The following is a 16,252-nucleotide window of genomic DNA, read 5'->3' as shown; positions in this document are numbered from 1 at the left end:
GGTTCCCATCGGTCTCAACTGTGTAAACTCTGTTTACTGCTAATTAGTAAATGTTCGCATCCTAATACGCTAAACCAAGATGTTGACATATACCTGCTAAACATCAGCATGTTAACTTTGTCGAGGTACCGGTAACCAGACTTGTTTAGGTCTTATGCCCTGACCAATGGTTTGTCCTGGCCCTAACTACCCGAGCTCAATGCCTAACCTTAACCAATTGGGTCTTGCCAAGAAATGAGGTGTTATTCATATCTATGCGTCATTGTGAGCATGTTTGCATACTGAATTCAGCAATTAGCTCAAAGCACCACTGTGCCTAGAACAGCATCGCAGAGCTTCTAGCATGGCTGCAGACCTGAATGAAAGCTAACATTTGTAATGTTATGTTAGTGTTGTGTTAATATTCATCCATCCATCCATCCATTTTCCTCCGCTTATCCGGGGTCGGGTCGCGGTGGCAACAGGCCAAGCAGGCTGACCCAGACTTCCCTCTCACCGGCAACATGTTCCAGCTCATTCTGGGGGATCCCGAGGCGTTCCCAGGCCAGCTGGGAGATGTAATCCCTCCAGCGTGTTCTGGGTCTTCCCCGGGGTCTCTTCCCAGTTGGACGTGCCTGGAAAATCTCCAGTGGGAGGCGTCCAGGAGGCATCCTAATTAGATGCCCGAACCACCTCAGCTGACTCCTTTTGACGCGAAGGAGTACCGGCTCGACTCCAAGCTCCCTCCTGATGACCGAGCTCCTTACCCTATCTCTAAGGCTGAGCCCGGCCACCCTACGGAGGAAGCTCATTTCGGCCACTTGTAGACCTTGTCCTTTCGGTCATTAAGAGCTTTGCCTTCCGGCTCAGCTCCCTCTTCACCAAGACGGTCCGGTGCAGCGCCTGCTTTACTGCTGCAGCTGCACCGATCCGTCTGTCGATCTCCCGCTCCATCTTACCCTCACTCGTGAACAAGACCCCGAGATACTTGAACTCCTTTGCTTGAGGTAGGCACTCCGTCCCCACCTGGAGGGAGCAATCCACCGGTTTCCGGCAGAGCACCATGGCCTCAGATTTGGAGGTGCTAACTCTCATCCCCGCCGCTTCACACTCGGCTGCAAACCGCCCCAGTGAATGCTGGAGGTCATGATCCGACGAGGCTAACAGGACCACATCATCTGCAAACAGCAGAGAGGCGATCCCGAGACACCCGAACCTGACATTCTCCGCCCCGAGGCTGCGCCTAGATATCCTGTCCATGAAAGTCACGAACAGGACCGGTGACAAAGGGCAGCCCTGGCGGAGGCCAACACCCACCGGGAACGTGTCTGACTTATTGCCGAGAATGTGGACCCAGCTCCTACTGCAGTCGTACAGAGACCGGATCGCCCGTTGTAATGGGTCCGGCACCCCATACTCCCGCAGCATCCCCATAAGAACCCCCGAGGGACCCGGTTGAAAGCCTTCTCCAAGTCCACAAAGCACATGTAGACTGGTTGGGCAAACTCCCAGAACCCCTCCAATAGTCTTGCGAGGGTAAAGAGCTGGTCCACTGTTCCACGGCCGGGACAGAATCCGCACTGCTCCTCTTGAATCCGAGGTTCGACAAGCGGTCGGAGCCTCCTTTCCAGCACCCTGGCATAAGCCTTCCCCGGGAGGCTGAGTAGTGTGATACCCCGGTAATTCGAGCACACTCTCCGGTCCCCCTTTTGAAGATGGGAACCACCACCCCGGTCTGCCATTCCATGGGCACTGATCCCGTACCCCCATGCGACATTGAAGAGGCGTGTCAGCCAGGACAGCCCAACTATGTCCAGCGCTTTCAGCATCTCAGGGCGGATCTCATCCACCCCAGGCGCCTTGCAACCAAGGAGCTTTTTAACTACCTCAGCGACCTCTGCCAGGGATATGAGTGAGCCTCCCCCTAGGTCCTCAGGCGCTGCCTCCTCTGCAGAGGACATGTTGGTCGGGTTTAGGAGTTCCTCAAAGTGCTCTTTCCACCGCCCGACGATGTCCCCCGTCCGGGTTAGCAGTTCCCCCCCCTGCTGAGAACAGCCTGGGGTAAGCCCTGCTTTCCCTTCCTGAGCCGTCGGATGGTTTGCCAGAACCTCCTTGAGGCCAACCGAAAGTCCTTCTCCATGGCCTCCCCGAACTCCTCCCATGCCCGAGTTTCAGCATTCGCGACCACCGCAGCTGCAGCCCTTCTGGCCTGCCGGTACCTGTCAGCTGCTTCAGGAGACCCCTGGGCCAACCAGGCCTTGAAGGTCTCCTTCTTCAGCTTGACGGCTTCCCTCACCTCCGGTGTCCACCACCGGGTTCTCGGGTTGCCGCACGACAGGCACCGATGACCTTCCGGCCACAGCTCCTAGCGGCCGCGTTCACAATAAAGGCTTTGAACATGGTCCATTCGGATTCCGCGTCCCCAAGCTCCCTCGGGATGTGTGAGAAGTTCTTCCGGAGGTGGGAGTTAAAGACCTCCCGGACAGGGTCCTCCGCCAGACGTTCCCAGTTCACCCTCACAACACGTTTGGGCTTGCCGGGTCTTTCTAACCGGTTCCCCTGCCATCTGATCCAACTCACCACCAGGTGGTGATCAGTTGACAGCTCTGCTCCTCTCTTCACCCGAGTGTCCAAGACATACGGCCGCAAATCAAATGATACGATTACAAAGTCGATCATTGATCTCCGGCCTAAGGTGTTCTGGTACCAGGTACACTTATGAGCCACCTTATGTTCGAACATAGTGTTCGTTATGGCCAAACCGTGGCAAGCACAGAAGTCCAATAACAAAACACCATTCGGGTTCAGATCGGGCAAGCCGTTCCTCCCAATCACCCCCCGCCAGGTTTCTCCGTCATTGCTCACGTGAGCGTTGAAGTCCCCCAGGAGAACTATGGAGTCGGTAGGCGGCGCCCTTTCCAGGACCCCTCCCACCGACTCCAAGAAGGCCGGATACTCCGAACTGCGGGTTGGTGCATAAGCACAAACCACAGTCAGAGCCTTGCTCCCCGCAACCCGTAGGCGCATGGAGGCGACCCTCTCGTTCTCCGGGGAGAACTCCAACACAGCGGCGCTCAGCTGGGGGCTCGTGAGTATCCCCACTCCCGCCCGGCGCCTCTCACCCTGGGCAACTCCGGAAAAGGACAAAGTCCAACCCCTCTCCAGGAGCTTGGTTCCAGAGCCAACGCTGTGTGTGGAGGTGAGTCCAACTATATCTAGCTGGTATCGCTCCACCTCCTGCACCAGCTCTGGCTCTTTCCCCGCTAGCGAGGTGACGTTCCACGTCCCTAGAGCTAGTCTATGCTGCCGGCGATCGGCATGCCCGGGCCTCCCGCCCGAACTGCCGCCCGGTCTGCATTGCACCCGACCACGATGCTTGTCCCTGCGGGTGGTGAGTCGACAGGGTGGCTGCTCCATGGTGTTTCTTCGGGCTGAGCCCGACCAGGCCCCATGGGCGAAGGCCCGGCCACCAGACGCTCGCCTACGAGCTCCCCTCCTGGGTCTGGCTCTGGGAGGGTGCCCCGGTTTCCCTGGTCCGGGCGAGGTGGCTAAAGTCCGTGGGCTAACTGTCATAAGGGTCGTTTTGAACCGCTCTTAGTCTGGGCTCTCCCCTGAAACCTGTTTTCCTTGGGAGACCCTACCAGGTGCTAATGCCCCGGACAACATACCGTAGCTCCCAGGATCACTGAGCCACTCAAACTCCTCCACCACGTTAAGGTGGCGATTCGCGGAGGAGCTAAGGTGGCGATTCATTATCACTATTATTGTGTACTTTTTTATTTTGATTCTCTGGTAACATTATTTTCTTGAAACTTTCATGCCAATAAAGCCACATTGAATTGATTGGAGTTTACATCACAGTTTCATAACCCAGGGCTGTAAACTGAGCCTTTATGTTTCACTGTTCCTACACAGAGCTGTACATTTTGTCCTCACAGCTGTCATATGTTTACAGTCGGTGTGTCTCGCCTTTGTGCCACATATAGATTGCGTAATCTTAGGGAACTGTGTGTTCTCCAGAGCCGTGGATGGATGCTGTTTGGGGAAACAGAATCATGGTCTTGTTGTTATTCAAGAATTCAAGAGGGAGGCAGTTTTCTCTGTATTTGCGTGCAGTTATTGCTTTCATTTCTCTTTTTTTCAATATCCTCTTCCCCTTCGGCTCTGTCCATTCCAGGATCCGGGAACATTGGTGGAACAGTTAGCCCGGTTCCTGGGTGTTTCCTGCGACAAGGCCCAGCTGGAGGGCATGGTGGAGAGCTGCAACCAACTCATCGAGCAGTGCAGCAACTCGGAGGCACTGTCCATCTGCAGGGGTGAGTGGGAGAGGAAACACGTCACTGCTCAGTTCCTATCTCGGCCAACTTTCTGGCTCTCTGAGGTCCGACTTGAGAGGTCTGAAAGAGCTTTTGTTGTAGACGATGAGATGATCCACCAAATGTGTCTTTTTTATTACACTTTCACTGCATCTGATGTTCTTATACTTTAATTCCTTCAGTTTATGATTTTACAGTTGGTGTCCCATGATCTCTCTTAATCTTGTTGTGCAGTGTTTTTCATCACAACACCATCTTGTAAGGACAGGCACTCTGACTAAATCTGAAATGTTCATTGGGTTAGTAATCAGTTTCTGAATTATTTTCAAGATCCCAAACTATTATTTGCAAAACACCAAATAAATCGGCCTGAATTATAGAGAAACATGTAAAAGAATCATCTAGAAAGGACAAGGTCGTGGCTACAAGCGGCCAAAATGAGTTTCCTCCGTAGGGTGGCCGGGCTCAGCCTTAGAGATAGGATAAGGAGCTCGGACATCAGGAGGGAACTTGGAGTTGAGCCGCTACTCCTTCGCGTCGAAAGGAGTCAGCTGAGGTGGTTCGGGCATCTAATCAGGATGCCTCCTGCACGCCTCCCACTGGAGGTTTTCCGGGCACATCCAACTGGGAAGAGACCCCGAGGAAGACCCAGAACACGCTGGAGGGATTATATCTCCTAGCTGGCCTGGGAACGCCTCGGGATCCCCCAGTATGAGCTGGAAAATCTGGGTCAGCCTGCTTGGCCTGCTGCCATCGTGACCCGACCCCGGATAAGTGGAGGAAAATGGATGGATGGATGGATGGATGGATGTTTTAATAAGAGACGTACTTCCTATCCTACGAAAAACGTTCTCCTTATCTTTTCCTCCGTTTTTCTACAAAAGTTCACCAACACTTGTGATTTCCGCTCATTTATATGTATACAGGCGGTTCAAAATACCCTTCCAACTTCACAGGAAACAACTTAGTTAGGTTTAGGCAACAGAACTACATAATTAGATCTAGGAGAAAGTCAGTCAGTCAAAAATAAATGCAGCCATCACATTTGTTAATGTATACATTTTTAATAAATAAAATAATTAAGTTCCATGTTCAGCCGTCTATTATTCCATTACTTTTCCTGGTGTTTTAGGATTTTGCTGTGGTATCGTTTCACTATTGGTATCAATATATTTAGGCAGGGTTCATTTTCAAACTGGTAGTGACATCACTTTTATCAGACTTCTCACAGCTACTTCTGGGGCCACTGAAGGCTTTGTAGAACTGTATTTTATTTTATTTTTTTACACATATAGTGGTACTTTCCAAGGCCTATAAACAGACTTTGATGTGTAAAATCAATATTCTTCATTCACACTTGATAATTGGTTGTTTTGCCCAATATACACAATTAAGGACAAAAAGACATTCTGGTATTAAGATTTTCAGTGTTTCTCAGAATACAATACAATAGAACATTTACGTCAAGGATTGTATTCGAGTTTTGCTTTTCAGGCTTAGGTTTGTGTGTAAAATGAGTCTGTCTGCCTGTCACCACATGTGATTGGTCCCATTGCATGTACGCATCGGCACAATGTGCATCATTACCGATAAATTCACCATCAGGGCACATGGTTAGCAGTGCGTCATAATATCACAAGTACTTTTACTGAGTTAATTCTTTGTTTAAAAAGAAAGTAATAGATGACAAATTCCTAATCGAGCCCTGTAGGAAGGCAGATGCGTACGCATAGAAACAGTATAATACAAACATTTCAAAATAACGCGGTTATAATGTTTTCTGAAGCAGTTATTGTGTGTATAAACTGAAGATTTGTTAATGATATTAACAGTAAACAGAAAAGAAATGGTTATTTGCACGTGGTCTGTGGAGATTGGCCTGTACTGACGTTAGTGTCCCGGCCTTAATCCTTTTCCCATTCTGACCCTCATTGTGAGTGTGTGGAGAAAATGTATGTCAAATTATACATTTCAAATCAAGCCGACTACTCTGTACTCTCATGCAATGAATCAATTTTGCGGAACAGAAAAGACACAAATGCAGCAAACGATAAACATTACGAGAAAAACACAAGTTATAGTCTGCTTTAAATTTCCATGAACACAATAAATTCAACGAATGCAATTCCTGGAGGACTGGATGATTTGTCTTTCCTTATTTGAAGGAGATTCTTTCTCACAGGAGCTGCTCACATATAGAACAAACCAGTATTACATACAGAATATATGTCCTATGTATGAGGCTTAACTATACAGTCAGAGAAAGATGACGCTGAGAGGAGTGAAAGCATCAGTGTAGTTCCTCTCTTAGAGCAGGATGATCTCATGAAGATATTTAATAGGTAGCAGGGAGGAAGAGAGAAAATAAATCACAAATAACACATATTTTCTTTTGGAATCCTCTAGTCTAGTGGTGTCTATCCATGCAGTTTTGGTTGAATGTGTATTCTTTTTGGGACACTGTCTCTGAAACACCTGTGTCCACCCCAAAACAATGGTAATCACAGCAAAAAAAGCAACTTCTCTTTTAAAAGACTGTTTGTCTGTTCAATCCACAGCTCTTCACTGAGAGCTCACTGGACCCATTTCTACCAAAGAAATAGTCCCTATGAAAACTGACAAAGTTTGGTGCAACTTTGGTGTTGCACAAAATTATGAATTTCAGCCATATTGTCACGATAAACAATCTTATCCTACTTCCCTCATTGCTGTAGCAGCTGTTGCCAGAAATGGTTCCTCCATAAATTTGAGATGGGTCAGAGATTTTCCGCTGTAAAGTCATAAATCCACGTTGTACATATAGAGGGTCGCGCATTTTGAGAAAGCATAAACTGCAGTATCTATCTATCTATCTATCTAAACTGAGACAATGTTAAATTGGTAAACTTCAAATGAATCAACTCCTAATCCTTACAGAGCTAGCATAACCAAGAGTCTCTTGGTCATGAACAGATGTTAATGTTGTTTACAGGCAAGCAAACGATCCAATATATACGGAGAATGAATATAAATTTACTTAAATTGAGTTGTTTTTTCAAGAGACTTCCTCTGGAAATCACTAACTGCTTCTAAACATTGACTAAACCCACGGCCGTGAGATGGTGTATGGGGAGTTATCTGAGGTTGTCGACCTGTAGTGAAGTGTGGAGGGTTTAAGTGGGTCAGGACGATGAATGGAAACTCTGATATATACTGTGCAGCGTGCGTAATGACATTATAATTACACCAGGATTAGACGGGCAGGGACTGAAGAGTCTGGAAAACAGTTTTACAATATTATTTTCCCTTTTGAATATCCCAGATGGAACACACACACATTGGGATCAGTGTCAGACAATGTCAAGTCAGGACTTTAACCCGCCAGACTGAGCCGAGCAGGTGGCTTTTGGAACAATTCTATAGGAGACACTGTTTACACATCGAGTCCTTACACTGGAACACTAGTCGATATAGGCTCTAACACACTTCAACCCCTTATTGACCTGGTTATACAACACCTTAGGTGGGGGATGTATTTGCATGTATTCATCATTCACCCATTCACACTCATACACTGATGGGAGGGGCTACCATGCAAAGTGCCACCAGGTGCCACCTGCCCATCAGGACTATCTATCTAACATTTACACAACATTCATACACCGTAGGCTACGGTAGCAATTTGGGGTTAAGTGCCTTGCCCAAGGACACATCGTCATGGACTAGCGGAGCCGGGGATCGAACCACCAATCCTCTAATTGAAGGACGACCTTGCTCTACCACGGAGCCACAGCCTTCATGGCTACACAAATGTAATCTTCTTCTTCTTCTTCTTAATCTCGGCAAACCAGCTAGAGGCGCATAACGCCACAAACAGGACTGTGGTATTGAATGAAACCGGAGCATGACCATTGCTGACGTCCGCATAGGGCGTTATTTACGTCAAGCCGCTTAAAGCGAATCCTCGCAGATGCATGCAGAAAGTATGAATCTGTGATCTGTGAGCGGACTGTGACAACACCAATGCCATGAAAGGTGAAATTAGAAAATAAAACTGCACTTAAAAGTGTCATTGTGAAATATAAACAGATTGAGAATAAAATGGAAATGGTGGCGATCCAATACAATAAAATCCCAAAAACAATTATATGATTATTTTTTTAATAAATTCCTTTTTTGTATGTATTTAATATTTAACACTTCAGGCCTCCATAAATATCTAAATAGGTCATGGGATCTTCAATTGCGTGTTCATGGATTAGATGGTTTGACATGAATATAGCCCCACCGTGTGGCTACATGTTGCCTCTACACCACTGACAGCGTTTCAGCTATGGATTCTATAATAAGTTATTTAAACCAGCAGTCTGCTTTGATTTAACCCTCTTTGACTCATTTATGTTTATCCCCTGATTATTCATTCCCTTTTGGTTTATGTCACCATTCCTATTTTGATTTGGATGTTTTACTTATGGTTTCTGTTGTTTTTCTTTTCAGTTTCCCCATCTGATTCTTTTTCTTTTAGTGCATGGAAGTCTGATGTCTGGTGTGCTAATAGGCTTAACACACAGCTGACAGCAGTCAGTCTGATCTGTCTCACACATCTGTAGCCCACAGCAGGTGAGTCAGAGCCACGGCAGGCTGCACTCACTGCAGCTGAGTCGTGAGAGTTTACCTGGGTTTCACATTACCTTCATCATGCAGGAGACTGAGGACAAGTAACGCCGTCATAACAGGAAGGAGGACGGGACTCGATGAATTCATTAGGCTTGTAAATGAAGAACAAACCCGTTTTTTTGTAGTATTTGTAGTATTAGTAGTAGTATATGTATGTTATTCTGCCATCACACATGATACAATAAATGTAGCCTGTATACAATCTAGTATACAATATGACTGAAAAGGCACAGGCAGATTTTTTAAATTTATTATAATTGTTTTTTTTTTTTTTTTTTAAATTGAAAGAGACAATACATATACATATACATAACAACAAGAGGATGACAAGAACGGTGGGATAAAAGCCAGCAAACATCCTATAGTCAGTAATTTTAGTGCACCTATATGCTGAAATTCACGGTAAACGCATTTAAACGGCACAGATCGGGAGCGAACGAAGGACTTTGAAAGTTAGCGGAAAGATTAACGTGAGACAACATCCGGTTTCTTCAGACGAACATTCGGTTTTCAGAATAACATGCCAACAAAGTATGAATTATATTCACATTAAGTATAAAACATGCTACCTGCATCTCGTGAACCAAATGTTATTGCCCTTTTGTTCATATAGCAGTACTTTTAAAATAAAATAATTCATTATTATACAACAATGCGATTAATCGCAAAAAATCCATGCGATTAATCGCGATTAAATATTTTAATCGTTGCCCAGCACTAGAAATAATACATTTTTAAAATAATTTAATAATATGACATACATGTGGTATAGTGAATCTCACCGCTCATGATCCGTTAAATGAAAAATAAAAAAATCTGAATACAAGAAAAAAAATGATTAGAATGACAACAAATTTGTAGATGACAGTGACATGTGTCGGAAAGCTCAAATTATTTTCTCTTGTCCTTTGACAAATTCTTCATTCCTGTTATGACTTTTTGTTGGAAAAAACAGTGTTCCAATAAGTTCCAATTTGACTTATTATTTTGGATATAAGTGTTGTCCTGTCCTTATGTGTTACTGGTAACACTGGTTTTAGTATTTAATGGCATGGACAGTTATTCTCGTGTTGGTTTGTTTGATTATTTCCAAGTTGTGTAACGAAATCAGGTATGGATCGCTCTCAAAACTGAGCAGGATACTTGAGATCGTGCCTGCTTCATCCATCCGACCACACTCTGTGTGGCCTGAGCACAATGTTTCTATAGTGAACTAGTACTGGCCCCTGATTTGCTGTGTGGTGATTTGATTAAACACAAAAATAAAATAAAGGAAATACCGTTTAACTCGTGCACACAGTGTATGATGGTCACAGAAATGCATGGCCGCATCAATCAGACTCCTGCCAGTACCCTCGACGTGCGTGAATATGCAAGGGCCCGATCAATGCTGCTTTCAGCTTTAATTAAAATAAAACTTTTCTTTTAAGGAGCCAGTAACAAAGCAAGACCCACCTTAAGGCCTTCATCGTGTCAGCTGATATTGTGCTTCAGTGGGTCATATTCACGTACAAACTCTCTATTGAATTAGCACAATAAAGCACTCACAGGACGTCCACAGCTTTTAGGACCCCTGTGATTTAACTCTGGGGCCTTGGGGCAGTTGTCCTGTGAATGTCTAAGATGAAGAAATGAATCAGTGCGTCTTGGCTGTTGGATCACTCTCAGCTACATGTTATTTAAAATGTGTCCCTCTCCCTGTGTGTCCACTCTGCAGGTCGCGCGGGTCTGTGGAAGGACGTCTTCACGGTGTCCATGAACGAGAAGTTTGATGCCGTGTACAGACAGAAGATGGGCAAGTCTGACCTGACCTTTGACTTCTGCCTGTGAGGAGCGCCCGACCCTCCTCCTCCCCACCCCCCCCCCCACTGATCCACTCCAGTTCAAAAAATACCACAAGCTCCTACGTCTCCATCTAGTCGATCAGTCTGAAGTTCAATGGTTACAGTCTGACAGCGGGATTACACAGCGAGACTTTTTCTCCAGAATGCAACCTGTCTCAAGTCAATGCGTCATCAAAAGTCCCGCCCTCGTGGAGTGATGAAAATTTTTTCAGATTCATTAGGAATTTGTTGAAATGTTTCAATCAGTAGTTCAACCAAACCTCCCTCAGCCCTACCTCCACAGTACGTTCCCTCTGCTACGTCTGTATATGTGTATATACTAACCAGGGTTCGACCGATATCGGTTTTTAAAGGCCGATACCAATACCGAGCTGAAGTATTGGTCAACGTTTATATTCCATAACTTCTACAACTCCTACGGTTGTTTGTAACAGGGATTCAAGCTACGTGCAGATATTTGTGACTGAAAAACACTTGAAGTCACAAGATGGCAAAGGTGCTCTGTAAGTCTTTTGTGGACGTTAGTGTCGAAAGGTTGGATCAAGTTAAAGAAATTGTGTTTTTTGTTCATTTACAAAGTTAGTTATTTTTATATTAAATATGCTCAAGAATTCACATGAATAAAAAAACATAGTTATTTAAAGATACTACAAGGAAGTTTCATTTAGTGTGGATTTTGGCGGTCCTTGTGGACAAAAGCTGACGTTTTTCCGAGCACCAGAGTCCCTTTAGAAAACCACTGATTTTAAAGCAGCAGGGTCTGACAGTCTGCCCCGCTCATTCCTGGTTCTTGTTCTCCCGTGCCTCCTTTCTCTCCAGCGGGCCCAGCAATATGGTCTGGGTCTCCAGCAGCATTGAGTAGGTGTTTGCTCCCCAGAGGAGCAGCGAAGAGAAGCTCTGCTCCTGGCCCAGTCCACCGTACCTACGCCATAGATTCAACACAGAAGTATAAACCGGATGTAATTCTGTTGAAGTTCACTCTCTGGAGAACAACAAAGCCTTGAAGTTTCCTGCTTGAGAACAAAGACACATCACTCTTGACCTGTTATTCGCAGTGTTGATCAGCCACAAATATCTAAACGCAGCCTCAGTGATTCTCTCTGATGTTTCTGGTTGTCAGGTGGGTAAACCCTCTGAAACATTTACATCATCATGACACACTAAACATCTGCAGAGAGGCCCAGGCTAATGAAACAGATTAAATAGAGGTTGGTTGCTCTAAGAGTCAGACCACACGTACACACACACACACACTGGTTGGTAAAAACTGGAATACATTACTGCCTGTAAATGAGGAATATAGACAGCCGAGTCACAGTGGCTGAACAGGACTAATCTCCAGTCTACCATTATAAACCGAGCGTTGAGCTATTACATTATAACTGAACAAACTGCCCAAAGAGAATTACAGGTTTTACAGACAACAGCAGTATCTGCCCTCTAAGCGATGTCAAACCCATATATCGGTCCAACCCTGCAACTGAGTGCATTAGCTCTTGTCTTGATGCAGCATTGGCTGCGAGCCTGGTAGATACATGGAAGGTACAGTAAGTGTGAAGAGGTGAAGCCAAACCAGAAGAGAGGAAGCCTATCACGCCTATAGCGCAGCGTCACAGCTGGGATGTTGTTGTGTTAGATGATCATTGTCTTTCTGCTCATAGTGCTGCAGGGTTTTCAGCCTCCATCACTGATCTTCACTTCTGTTTGAGCGTTATGTGTGTATGAGTGTGTGTTTGAGAGAGAGAGAGAGCTCCGTTCGTATACTACAAAAATGCATCAGGGTTTCCAGACTGACTTAGATTCAACGTCAATGATCTTCAAAACCACTATGTGCAGGATAAAGAAATGTGCAACTTTAGCGCCCCTCAGTGGTAGTATCAAAAACAACACAGTGGTAGTATCAGAAAACAACACAGTGGTAGTATCAGAAAACAACACAGTGGTAGTATCAGAAAACAACACAGTGGTAGTATCAAAAACAACACAGTGGTAGTATCAGAAAACAACACAATGGTAGTATCAGAAACAACACAATGGTAGTATCAGAAACAACACAATGGTAGTATCAGAAACAACACAGTGGTAGTATCAGAAACAACATAGTGGTAGTATCAGAAAACAACACAGTGGTAGTATCAAAAACAACATAGTGGTAGTATCAGAAAACAACACAGTGGTAGTATCAAAAACAACACAGTGGTTGTATCAAAAACAACACAGTGAAAACAAGAAAGAAGGCACTAGAGGCATTTTGTAAACAAACATGATGGTTACATTTTCAGCTGTTGAGATTTTCTTTTCATTTTTATGCCCTCTGGTGGTTAAAATAACCAGATGCCAAACATAGTAGATCATAAAATAGTGTCCCCAAGATGTGAAGGCAAATTTTAGACCCTCGTCTTTAATGTTTAACGTCCGTGTGGATGAATTTAAAGTTAGGGGTGGGCATGACTTTTGTATTTTTTTTTGAAGTGAAAGAATACAACAGCCCTAAAAGATACATACAAAGACATTAGCATACATATATAAAGAGACACCTATCATCACATAAACAGAAATGAATAGTAAAGAAAAGCCTGTGCAGGAGAGGTAGACATGTAAAAGCCTTTGTTTACATTTCTTCTAGAACTCCAGGCAAAATAAACAAAATAGCCACACTATGTCATTCAATGAAAAAAACGACATATCATATTAATTCCTGTGCTTCAACACAGCTCCATTAAGACAGCTAAAGTGTAGTGATGAATTTGAGTGCTATGTTTTGATAGTACAATTTGAAATTGTGTACTAAAGGTCAAGTCAACACCATGGCTAGATACAGCTGTTAGGGAGCACCTGGGCAGAATTCTGTTGTTGGGCCCCTATTGACCTCCCTGACCCCATGTTTTCTGGTTTAGCATACACTAAAATGAAGTCTGAAACTACAAGATTAGACTATAATGCAGGATCCACCTCAGTTCATTTTGTATTTTCGGTCAATCATATCGCAAACAAACCACTCAGACGGAGTGAACCGTGAGCTTTTAGAATGAAGAGGCGCCATTTAGGGAAGACCGGGGTTAGTTGGCACACTTTTCACTCTCAGACAATATGAACAGAATAGAACAGTATTTTTTGAAACCAAGCAACATTCAGTGTGATGAATGTTGAATGAATGAATGACCCAACTTTGTGATGAAATGATGTTAGCCAGCTACACTCACTCATCACAGACTTTTAAATCTCATATCAAGATAGTAGAAGCTGACTCCTGAGTGTATTGACTAGAAGTAACAATGTCTCTATATAACAATAATACGTTTAGGACACATGCCACTTTCATACTTTCAATACTATAAAACTGAAATATTACCCTCACCAAAAAAGCTAGTGACTTTTATTGAGGTGAACATTTTGATGTTCCGTGTTTGTTTCTGTGACCTTCAGAGGACCAGAAGAAAGTTGTGTGCCAACTAACCTCGGTCTCCCCTACACTTTGAATTCTTCCTGTCACATGCAAAGTGACAGGAAGAACACAAATTGATTACGCATCTAATTTTCTTGCATGCATACTTTGCTTTCTGTAGGTCGCTTTGCCCATTTGTTAATCCACACACACTTTTCTTGTGCAAACAATGCTACATATTATCACTGATGGAAGAACGGTGTCCCTTCTCTTTCTCTTTCTCTGAGTTTTCTCAGAGTTGTCAGGTTGTGGCTGCAGGAGAGGAGAGAGAGCAGAGTATTAACCCGTAACTTAACCAGCAACTGGAGTCAGACTATTAACCTGAGGCATCACTTACAAACCAGTCCAGCACCTCGCCCCCTGTCGCCACGGTAGTTTAGCCCAGCTCTACCAGACACTTGTGAATGTTTCCATTGTGTGGACGTAGTAAACGACAACCTCGGCACACACTCGTCACACCCGCCTCTTTTATGGCAGACCGTTCTTTTTCTTTTTTATTGTTCTTTCTTCTCTCTGTCGCTCTGTTTACAGCCATTGGCAAGGCTTCATCTGCCCATCTCCACTTTTATATTTTTTTCCATTCTTTTTTTAACACATGCCTGTCTCTGTTTCCTGGGTGTCGTCACGTTTTATTTGATATGCTTTGCTTGCTGGTTTATTAATAAAGTTGTGTCTTCAGGCATTGCTCGATGACTGGGTTCTCTTTCTTTCAACTCTTCAGTGGCTAAAGTTTTGTTCTGACTGACTGTCTGTTGTCGCACAAATGTGCACAATCAGGAGAAATGGAGAACGAGTGCCATGACTTACAGTTAAAAAAGGGTGCATTCAGAGCCTTAATGTAGGGCAGGTGGTACATAAACATCCATAATTTTTAAGACAAAAAGAAAATACAAACACTCTAGTGCGTTTGTTTTATCCATATGGACAGGTTTTGCTGCTACAGCCTTGGTCTGGTATAAACAGTAGCCTGTGGTGGCTAATGTTAGCTAATGTTAGCAAACTTTCGGTAGCTACAACTTTTTGTGGAAGTGACACTACTGAGTCAGTGTGCTGACTTATCACTCCTCTCTAAAAGTGCTGTACTGTTACACTATGTTTTAACATTAACCATTATCTCGTAATTGTCATTCATCAAAAGTTACACAGTCTTGTGTGTAAAAAATAATTACAATAACACCATGCAAAAATACTCAACAAGCCCTTGACAAAAACATAAAAACAGACCTACAAGACCTACAAGGTATAAACAGAAACAGTGACGTATCACCTTTTAACTTGGGTTGGCTAACTTGTTAGCTAACAGCCCTTTTACACAATGTTAGCATTCATTTGAGGTCACGCGTGTGTCCACAGGTAAGTCTTACATTCTTTCTTGTTCGTGATAATTCTCTGTGGGTTTGTTACTATGAGCAACACTTTTCACATTTCAAGTAGTCCAGTTACCATAATTACATTGATTATAGCCACATTATGTAGAACAAAAGTATTATCAGCAAAATGTCCTGTTCAGTATTTAAACTTAAAGTTGTGGTTTTGCAGCAGAAAATACCTTGTTTGTAACCCTAACCTAACCCATTACAGCACTTTATTGTATTTTATATGCTCATAGATATTATAAATCTTAACTTGCAATAACTTTGAGTTATCGTCTTATTAAATATCTGTTTTGCCATGGAACATTTAAAAGACAAATATACATTCTGTATTTTTGCATCTATAGTGACAGACAACTGGGCTTGACAATAGCGAGCGGAGGCAACAAAGCTAGACAAATGTTTGAATACAGTGTGGTGTGCTCAGAAGTGTTTACTGCTGACACACACACAGAGAGAGAGCGCGATCATGTTCATGTGTTAACTCAACCACAGTCACTAATCCGTGTCATTTATCACCCTCATGTCCTCCTGCTGCTGCAGGTCTCTTCACACACACACACACACACACACACACACACACGCACATACACCAGTTTCACCCAGTATGGCTAAGCTGCTACCTTTTCACCGTGGACT

General features: G+C 44.2%; 2 protein-coding genes across 3 annotated transcripts in view; both read left to right on the top strand.

Annotated features, from left to right (window-relative positions):
• Positions 1-11,579, top strand: part of sult4a1 (sulfotransferase family 4A, member 1) — a 23,504-nt gene extending 11,925 nt beyond the window's left edge. The window contains exons 6-7 of one of the 2 annotated variants that reach the window (XM_031869845.1): positions 4,157-4,295; positions 10,669-11,579. In XM_031869845.1, the coding sequence (XP_031725705.1) occupies positions 4,157-4,295; positions 10,669-10,781 (252 nt within the window). In that variant the 3' untranslated portion in view covers positions 10,782-11,579. Of the gene's footprint in view, positions 1-4,156; positions 4,296-8,771; positions 9,234-10,668 lie in introns of those variants that run through there. The other variant, XM_031869846.1, reaches the window with a different exon arrangement.
• Positions 11,574-16,252, top strand: part of LOC116395750 (uncharacterized) — a 46,397-nt gene continuing 41,718 nt past the window's right edge. The window contains 1 exon segment of the mRNA XM_075447387.1: positions 11,574-16,252. Within this exon segment, the coding sequence (XP_075303502.1) occupies positions 16,137-16,252 (116 nt within the window). The 5' untranslated portion in view covers positions 11,574-16,136.

The sequence above is a fragment of the Anarrhichthys ocellatus genome, unplaced genomic scaffold (assembly GCF_004355925.1).
Source record: "Anarrhichthys ocellatus isolate YVR2014 unplaced genomic scaffold, GSC_Weel_1.0 scaffold49, whole genome shotgun sequence".
Taxonomy (NCBI): Eukaryota; Metazoa; Chordata; class Actinopteri; order Perciformes; family Anarhichadidae; genus Anarrhichthys; species Anarrhichthys ocellatus.
Note: the sequence above shows the minus strand (reverse complement) of the source record. Positions and strands in the feature narration are given on the sequence as shown.